Raw genomic sequence first — 10,359 nt, forward strand, 5'->3', positions numbered from 1 at the left:
TAATCGAAGGATCCACGTAGTCGAAAAGCTACCGCCAGATCGTAAGTTCGTACCAAGAAAATAGAGATGTGGCATGTGTGTGCATGTCACGAGATATAGGCTTACGTCGGGAGATCTATGCATGGAGACAGCCAGTGAATGGAGAGTAAACTAACGAGCGATGGTACTAGCTGGCGATCTGCTGGATTGCTTTTTTGGATCGTACATATGCAGCAATAAGTTATCACATGAATCAGACATGCCCTAAAAGTCGACCCAACTGCCAACGTCGACGTTACGCAACGGTGATGCCGTGATGGGCCAGGTGTCCCCGCCTCCGCGGTAGAGCTGAGCCGTCGCGCCGGAACTGGAATTAGGTCACGGGCGAGACAGACAGATCATGGAAGCTGATGGGATGGATAGACTGGTGAGTGGTGTAACCCAAAGCTGATGAATGGAATAGAACGTGTGATGGATAGTAGTGGCTGATAGTGGCACGCATGGCCTGCTTGCTTGCTGGACTCGACACCGGTGCTGGCTAGCCTAGGAGGAGTGGCTATTGTTTGGGATCTCGTGATTCCACTTTATATCTAACCAAAGCTGGACGACGTGATTGTGTCTCGAAAAGTGCCTGCAGCTACCGAGCTTCATTGCTCTTGATATTTGAATTTTTTGAAAAACACACTTTCGATGCTCAAAAAAATCTGAAAACAAATACGTGAATACGTACACATATTCCTAAGGACTGGTAGAAATCTAGAGAAGAAATACTTTGTATTTTGGGAAATACAAAAAAGAGAAATTTCTGACAAAAATGGCATCTTTTTTCTCCTATATACTGTCAGAAATTTGTTTTTTTTCTATAGTCCAAAACAAAACGAGATTTGTACCGAAACTTGCAACGGGTATTCGGAATGTGTATATGCATTCCGGGAAATAATTTCACATTTTTTTGAAACTTCAAAAATACGAATTTGAAAAAGTCAAATATAGAGAGCACTGGTGCTCGCTGCTCTCGATTGTGTCTTCTCTCTTACATGCATGGCAAAGCCCTGCTTAGCCTCCTCCGGCTACGTACAAGAACAAAAGAAAAGAAAAAAGAACCCTGCTTAATTAGTCTCCTAATCCGGTGACAGAGAAGTGAGTTGCGTCACTCATCATGTATGTATATATAAATACAATCGCATTGGCTTATAATAATATGCATCATTGTGTCAAGTACTATACCGGGCATGCATATCTTATCCAGTTTACTTCTAGATTGCCGCTTTAATCTTTATGAGATCTTTGCTACTAGGCACACGCCGACCCACATGGCCAAGGCCAAAGGGTCAATGCCAGCGCCATTTAAGTACAGTACAAACTTGAGTTGATTATGGTCTTGTCCCCCGTTAATTGACAAGTACTAATCGAAGGATCCACGTCGCCGCAAAGGCTACCGCCAAATCGTAAGTTGGTACCAAGAAAATAGAGATGTGGCATGTGTGTGCATGTCACGAGATATAGGCTTACGTCGGGAGATCTATGCATGGAGACAGTCAGTGAATGGAGAGTAAACTAACGAGCGATGGTACTAGCTGGCGATCTGCTAGATCGCTTTTTTGGATCGTACATATGCAGCGTGGTTTTAAATATGTTATCACATGAATCAGACGTCACCGTGGTGCAAGTTTTTCTTTGAAAATGAATTGCAGTGATTAGCTCGATCGGGATAAGGATCAAAGGATCACCTAGCTAGAAATCGAGTGTAACTTTCAAAAGTAAAAAAAAAAAAAACTTGAAATCTAACGTGGAAGTCCTATATTCAGATAGTTATAACAGAGCGTACGTAGATTTGATGCGCTTTAGACCTACCTTGGCCGCGTTCATTGTACACGACCCATCTTCTTCTTTCTTTTTGACGGTCAGCTTTGTTCAACACGTTTTTGTGTCTAGTGCATTTTAGTTAGTGGGAAAGGTTAACGGATGAGAGCGAGAGGGGGGTCTAGAAGCATTTCCGAACTAGGTTTAGAATCCCAATCCTGCATGCATGTGATGTGCAAGCTCACTCGCTTCAGCCATGCAACGTTGGCGGGTTAGACGCTGACTTGCATACGCTAATGCACAACGTGTTGGCCTGTGGGAGATGCATGCACCAGAGGAAGGGAAGCACAAAGCAAGCACACATTTGCGCGATGGACGCAACGTGGCGGTTGCACGTAAGGCGACGGACGGACGGATGAAAGCAGACCTACCAACGGCGCGCGACGACGCCTCGACGTTGACGTCGCCTACTATATGCGCGCGACGACGGGCCAGGTGTCCCCGTGTGCTGCAGGGGTCCGAGCCGTCGCGCCAAAACGGGAAATTGGTCACGAGCCGAGACTAAGACAGATGAGAGATGACACAGAGTAGTGGCGAGCTGGGATAGCTAAGGTAGGATCGATATATTGGTTGTTATTTCCGCCCTCGTGATCGGTTGCTTTTGCGTCGAGCTAGACTAGATCGTGGACCGAACATCTACTTTCTTACTCCAATATATGGCGTACAAGCAAATTAGAGAAACGACACATACTCCCATCGATCGAGCCTAAGGAGAGATGATCGTCTACCTTTCAACATGAGTACGTATTAACCCTAAAAAGATGAGTACGTATTACTGCAGGAGCGCTGATCCATACGGCTGCTGTGGCTGACGAGAGCAACAATGATGTCTAGCCGAAGTTATTGCACATATGTTGCTGATGAAATCAAGTTAAGATGTTTGATCGTTCTGTTTCTATGCCTACTACTACAAGAGAGAGAGCACGAGCAACACAAGGATTTCTTTTTTATTTATGAAAAAAAGGGAGCATATTTACACAGCGTGGGTAGTTATTGCGCAGGCTTCAGAATACGAAGAACGGCGCCACCCAGCTGAGCATGTGGACGCTGCGAAATGTATCCGGGCCACAGATTGCACGGGTTAACGATATTATTGGTCGGCCTCGACCGGCACATGCAGGTGAGCCGCAGGTTTTGGCCATCCCCTGCCTCACGGATCCGGCGGTGCGCGCGGGCTGAAAGGAAAATGAAAGTGCCGTTCCGATCTGCGTCCCCATACTGTCACCATTTATGGCAAAAATTAGTTTGCTGTGTTAAGAATTTATATCTGACAACCAAGGTCAGCGGCTCTCTTCGAAAGATTTTTCCTGAGTTAATATTTCTATTTGATCAATTTATTTACAGAAAAACTTATTGACATTTATACCATAACAAATCATTGTTGTCAGACCTATCATGAAATATATCATGTTAGTTAATTGATATTGTAAATAAGTAAAATATTTGCAAAGAAAAGCTAAGGGTTCCTTTGCCTCTCGCCAGCGTCGCCGCCGGTCCGCCTCATCTTCAGTGACCTTAGAGTCAAGGCGGCGCTGTGGATCCCAGCTCTTGTCAGCGGAAGGGCTCTGTTTTTAGACATTCCTTTGAGTTTTGTTATGGTTCGTGTCCTGCTCGGAAAGATGAGAAGGCGGCATCTCCCTGAAGATTAAATAGGATTACCCTCGCCTAGTCTCCATTCTGATGGTGTGTCTAACATCGTGGGTGGGCATGTGAAGGTTTCTCTCCGGCGGATTTGTCCTTTCGTGAATCGTAATTCGTCTACGTTTGTGTTTTTTAAGGTTGGATCCTTCCAATCTTCGCTAGTCTTCATCGGCGACAGTTGTTGTTCTACTGCTCTGGTCCTATGGGCCATAGCATGACGACTTTCCGACTGTCTACTACAACAAGTTTTTTCCGGCTCCGGCAAGGGAGGGGTGATGACGGCGGCGCGCCTTCGACTCACTTCAGTGCTTGTATCCGTTGTTAGGTGGTCTACGGATTTGGATGTAATTTTTATTATTTATGATGTTTGTTATACTGCCATGATTAAAAATGAATTGATCGAAAATTTTCTTACAAAAAAGGTAAAATATTTGCAAATAAACAAGTAACACACTCTCCAAGAGGAAATATTTTTACACTTAATTGTTTTTCTACGTTCTTCAGATGTGTTTTGCCGCCGGGGTAGGTAGTTTATAAACAACATGGTAGATCTACTCCCGCGCTAGTACAACTCTGTAATTTGGTCCTTTTCGCAAAAAAAAACTTTGTAATCTGGCCACTCGTGGCTCTCTGTGAGTAATACATTTAGATGGGGACCTTCTCCCCCCGATGATTGTTCAAATAAGACGTGTTACTCCTATGTCTTTTTATTGGACAGCATGTGAGGTTCAAGTTATAGACAAATTGTTTTCAACGATATAAATTCTTAGATCAATCAAGCAAGCAAGCAATCATTTTTCGCTAATAAACAGAGAAGGAAACCACAGCCTTGTGGTCTAATTTTCTTTATATACAGTATATAAATTTAAAAGAGACGAGTTAGCATAAGCCAAATGATCTAACTCTCCTTCCAACTCTAATACTACGGCTCATGAGTTAGTTGAAACACTGTAAAATTATCCTTAATTACACACTAACTTTGCAACTCGAAGCTTTATGCATTAATTGGGCTACATGATAATTTTAGTCTATTTTACCAGATTTTGTAGTAAACATTGGTCACTTGCAATATTTCTGACGACATGTTTTGTGGTTTTTTTCCTGATAAACTTGTTTGGATGCCACATGATTTTATAGTGCTTCTTACTATCTAATAACATTTTTTGCGAATATAACTCTTTGTAGGGCTAAAATTAAAACGTGGTCAATAATTAGTAGGTACTCCCTCCGTCACAGTTTATAAGTCCTACGCGTATACCTAGGTTGCTAATTTTATCACTCTAATATAAACTATATAACACAAAAATTATACCTTCTGAAAATAGAACATCTGAAGTTTATATTGGTATATTTTTTGTAATATATGACTTGTATTAGGTTGATCAAATTGATGATCTAGGGGTACGCGCACGCCCTGTAAACTGAGAGAGAGGGAGTACACAAATTGCTAGTGGAGAAAAAAAAATATGGCCAAGTTGAGCTTTCTATATGTTACAAACAGGTAAGGCATGTACAACGCTGGCAAAATGGAAAATTAATTAGTGCTCAACAACTTGCTTAAAAGCACCGTGTGCTTCTCAAACTTAAGCTAATGTCACTTTTGTTCTAAAAAAGGGCTTTCTTCAGGATACGTCCCCTCGTAAACAAAGCAAAGCGTGTGATACTTGCTGTTTTATTGATGTGGTAGTATGAAATGAGCACGCACATGCGACCCATCCATAACCCACATGTTCAATTCGTTATGGAAAAGCTTGGTCCCCGGAAGCAACTCGCACACGCCGTCCTTGCTGACACGTACGTACGTACGGTGCGGCATGGTCCATGGCGGTGGCGCCACCACACCACACGCTTGTATTCACGGACGGAGACGAGCCGCGGGCCTTTCCGCCGTTCTCCCAGCCGATTTTGCCCGTCCGGAGAAGGGCATGCACCACTTGTACACCCCAATTGCCTAAAGCCTAAAGATGCATGTGCTGCTTTTGCTCTTTTATTATGGCCTTGGGCAACGTGAAGTCATATGAAACAAAAGAATACTCGTACAGTTGCTGCTCCGCCCACCAAATTGGTCACTCGATCCAACACTCAAACCAGCACGCCAACAGAGAAGGAAACTATCTACTGTTTCGATCCATCAAGCTCGCGTATTTAGCACTGCGCGATGCATGTTTTTCTAGTGGAGTGTCAACAAAGTTTTTTTAGTGGAGTGTCGATATTTTCAGTTGAGGACGTACTTCCTCCGTTTTTATTTAATTCGCATATTAGCTTTGGTCAAAGTCAAGCTTTACAAACTTTGACCAAGTTTATATACAAAAATATTACAATAACAAATCAACAACATTAGATTTATTATTAAATGTACTTTCACATGTATAAATTTGTTATGATAAATGTCTATATTGTTTTCTATAAACTTGGTCAAACTTTACAAAGTTTGACTTCAGTCAACTCTAATATGCAGAGTAAATAAAAACGGAGGGAGTACGAGCCTGACCATTACTAGCAGTATTGTAACCGAATGGTTGATAGTTTTTTTTATCCAATTGACTACACTCAGGAGTACAGTTGCTGCTCCATCCTTCGTTTTTTTGTCTGCATATAAGATTTAGTCAAAATCAAATTTTATAAAGTTTGACCAACTTTGTTGAAAAAATATCAATATCTACAATACTAAAGCTATATGGTATGAAAATTAATTTTATGATGCATCTAACAATATTGATTTCATATTGTGAATCTTGTTATTTTTTTTATAAATTTAGTCAAAGTTAATAAAATTTGACTTTGACCAAACCTTATATGCAGACTTAAAAAAAAGAAAAATACAAAAACTAAATTTTTCTTTCTTTAAGAATAAATCGAAGTGACGAAACCATCCAATAATGAACGGCACAATATATAGTCCTGCCACCGAAGCAGCGCTCGCCGCGTGCCCACTGTTGGGTGACCCATTCCCAATAATGAATAAATCAAATAAACCGACAAAATCAAGAAAGCAGAACCCTCCTTTATTAAAAGGAAATGGAAGGAAAATAATCAATCAAATCAGACCCTTGGATGGATCCGGATCCACCTGTCGGACCGTCGTGGCTCCCACGGCATAGCTCTCGCTTCTGTCTCTCAGCGTCTCCACGCGATATATATGGCCGCTGCTCGCCTTCGTCTTCTCCAACCTCGCAAGCTTCTTCTCCTCCTCCCTTTCGGTCCCGGCCGGCTTTCCTTCCGACGCAGGTCATTCCATATTCGGCTCCCTTTCCTCACCTTAAAAAGGACCCAGCCGCTCGGCGCAGCGCAAATCAACCAGCTGATCCATCGTTTCTCGTGTGAGTTGTTGTGGCATCGATCCATGGGTAACCACCAGAAGCTCCTCAACTTCCTCCGGCCGGAGCCGGCCGCGGTGGCCGCATGCTCGCCGAGGTCCTTCTCCTCCTCCTCCGCCTCTGTGTCGGACGATGACGGGTACAGCTGCTCGTCCTACCCCACCACGGACGGGGACGCCTCGCCGTCGCGCTACTGCGGCTCCTCCACCCCGCCCACGCCCAGGTCGCCGTGGGCGCACCTCCCGGGCCTCGGCGCCGGGGGCGCCGTCGCGGAATCGGGGGCCACGGGCCTCATCGCGTCGCTGGTCAAGGAGGACGGCCACGTCTACTCGCTGGCGGCGACCGGGGACGTTCTTTACACCGGAACCGACTCCCGGAACGTGCGCGTGTGGCGGGACCAGCGCGAGCTCGCCGGGTTCAGGACCGCCAGCGGCCTCGTCAAGGCCATCGTCGTCGCCCACGACGGCCGCATCTTCACCGGTCACCAGGACGGCAAGGTGCGCGTGTGGCGCGCCGACGCGGACAACCCCGCCGTGCACCGCCAGGTGGGGTCGCTCCCCAAGCTCAAGGACTACCTCAAGAGCGCGGTCAACCCCACCAGCTACGTCGAGACGCAGCGCAAGGGGCGCCAGCGCGCGGTGTGGCTTCGGCACTCGGACGCCGTGTCCTCCCTCAGCCTCGACGAGGGCGCCGGGCTGCTCTACTCGGCCTCGTGGGACAGGACCTTCAAGGTGTGGCGCGTGTCGGACTCCAAGTGCCTCGAGTCCGTCAGCGCGCACGACGACGCAGTGAACACCGTGGCCGCCGCCGGGTTCGACAGCGTCGTGTTCACCGGGTCCGCCGACGGCACCGTCAAGGTGTGGCGGCGGGAGACGGCCGCGAAGGGCGACGCGACGAAGCATGTCCTGGAGAAGGTGCTCAGGGAGGGCGAGAGCGCGGTCACCGCCATCGCCGTGTCGCCCGAGGACCGCGTCGTCTACGTGGGCTCGTCGGACGGGCTGGTCACCTACTGGTACTGGGTCGACGGCGAGGCGAGATACGGCGGCGTGCTCAAGGGCCACAAGATGGCGGTGATGTGCCTGGCGGTGGCCGGCAACGTCGTCGTCAGCGGCTCGGCCGACCGGACCCTCTGCGTCTGGCGGCGCGACGGGGCAGAGCACGTCTGCCTGAGCGTTCTGGCCGGACACACCGGACCCGTGAAGTGCGTCGCCATGGACGAGGAGGCGGCCGCCGGTTCGGGCGGGGATCGGCGGTTCGTGGTGTACAGCGGGAGCCTCGACGGGTCGGTCAAGGTCTGGCGCCTGTCGGACGCACAGGCTGCACCGTCGCAGGCATGGAGCGGCCGGCCGGCTCCGGCGCCGTACGCGGAGGCGTGGGCGCCGCCGTACCAGACGGTGGCGAAGCCGAAGCGCGTGGCAGCGGCGTGAGGGCGAAGCAATCGTGCTCGTACGTGCGCGCATGGAAGGGAACAATGTGGTGGCCACACGTGTACCCGGGCAGATCGTACTAGAGAGTGTACATATACGTAGAACCAGTACGAGTTGTGCGTGTATTTTGAGGTGGGAAATCAGATTGTCAATTGTGTGGTGGTGGCCGAAATCTTGTCCGTGCAGTTGACGGGGAGAAATGGGCGGTGGGTTGACAGTGAGAGGTCACCCTGTGCGTTCGGTTTATTCGGTTTACATGATTCGATTTATATGGTTTTTCAGTTTGTACGGTATTAATACTTCGGTAAATATGATATAAAATTAAAATACAGTTCGGTTTTGGTTTATATCAAATTATTTCGGTATGGTTTCGGTATATACCACAAAAACCAAAGTTGACGCGAATTTGAAAATGACGTAATAATAATTAGCAAATTTATGACTCAAAACACATACTATTCTACCGAAATAGTATATGACTATATATATAAGTATATATGCATGCATTGATTCATCTGTTGATGGTTATGGACGTGCTTAGCATTTTGAAAATACAAAAATAACTATGTTACAAGAAAAAATTACGTGCTTAGTAGTGCATTTGACTCATGTACAAGAAAAATGACAACTTGTATGGTTGTTCATCTCAAAAAATATAAATTTATTTTTTACTTCAGTTTATTCGGTTAACCGTTCGGTTTTCCGGTATATACCATAAAAACAAGTTCAAATCGGTATGAAAAGTTCATACCATACCGAAACCAAAAACCATAAAAACCATAAAATTGGTTCAGTTTGGTTTATTTTCGGTATGGTTTTTCGATTCAGTTTTTAAATGCACAGAGTGAGTGAGAGGTCACAGGCCACGTCAAATTCGGTTGACAGAGGAAGGAAAATGGTTTTGTGGGTGATTTTGTTTGTAACCATTGAGATAGATTTGGTGCAACAAGGTGTGCATTAAAGGTTGCTCAGAAAAAAAATATGTGCACTAAATGATTGTCAGCTTGTACACCCTATGTAAAAAAATATAAGGGCGTTTAGATCACTACTGAACGCTTTTACCTTGGGCATGGTAATGGGTAATTTGTTTGAAAATTGAATTGGGTCAGACTATTTGGGGAATCAATTTGAGCGGTCGATGACAAACGAATTGTGATCCTCGCTCTTCTTCCTCCAACCCTCTTCCTCCTGGAAACAGATCATGTCGCTGCTACCGCGGCCGGCGACGCTCCCGCGACCGCCTCCTCGCACTGCCTTCCCCTCAACCCCTCCCCCCCCCCCCCCCCCCCCCCCCCCTCCCCCCACCGCCGGTCTTGCCACCACCCCTAGCCCTTAAGTCCAGCGACCACCTAAAAAAAACTCCAGCGAAGCAGCACCCCCACCCGTCACCCTAAGATAGATAGTGAGGTGCTTCTTCGGCGAACCTGCACCCACCCGCCACCTTAAGATAGACAGTGGTTGTTTTCTTCCCCGACGCCGGCGGCCTCCTTCTTCATCTCCGGCGGTTCTATTCTTCCTTCTTCAATTCGATGACCCAAAATCCAAATTTAGTGGACTGATATTTTAGCTATTGTGTATTAGTGCTACGTATGTGGCCTCGCAACCTAAAAATCTTGAATCGCAGCGATGGCACTTCTAGCAATCGGGTGGTAGAAACAAACGTCGCATAAACGAGAGGGTCGTTGCTTTCATTTGTACTCCCTTCGTTCGGAATTATTTGTCGTAAAAATGAATGTATCTAGATATATTTTAATTCTAAATACATCTATATCCGAGATAAATAATTCCGAAACAGAGGGAGTATCACTTTCGAGGGTGCTCACCCGGCTCCCCTGGACCAGGGGTTCCCGTGGCAGCCGAGGATGCCCTCTGTAGCAGTGCAGATCGACATGGGAGCCGACCAACGGGAGCTGGCGGGGCATCGTGCGAGCCACATCCGTCTTTTTCAGAGAAGACTACGTCCGTCCGGTGGTTCACATGGATGTGAGCTTGAGGCCGGGTGTGTGTGTATCATTCACGCACGGCAAATATCCTGCGGCAGAAATGGCTAGCATGAACGCTTCCAAGCCACCACGTCGAGGATGTGTCCGCTGTCCGAGCCTAGCAAATAACAACCGTGCATGTAGTTTCTG

The 10,359-nt window shown here is 46.8% G+C and overlaps 1 protein-coding gene across 1 annotated transcript; it reads left to right on the plus strand.

Annotated features, from left to right (window-relative positions):
- The first annotated feature begins 6,662 nt into the window (after positions 1–6,662).
- On the plus strand, positions 6,663–8,548 carry LOC123086897 (protein JINGUBANG). The gene has a single exon (XM_044508724.1). It carries the CDS (start codon positions 6,827–6,829, stop codon positions 8,225–8,227), a length of 1,401 nt encoding a protein of 466 aa, XP_044364659.1. The 5' UTR covers positions 6,663–6,826; the 3' UTR covers positions 8,228–8,548.
- Positions 8,549–10,359: the final 1,811 nt, after the last annotated feature.

The sequence above is a fragment of the Triticum aestivum genome, chromosome 4A (assembly GCF_018294505.1).
Source record: "Triticum aestivum cultivar Chinese Spring chromosome 4A, IWGSC CS RefSeq v2.1, whole genome shotgun sequence".
NCBI lineage: Eukaryota > Viridiplantae > Streptophyta > Magnoliopsida > Poales > Poaceae > Triticum > Triticum aestivum.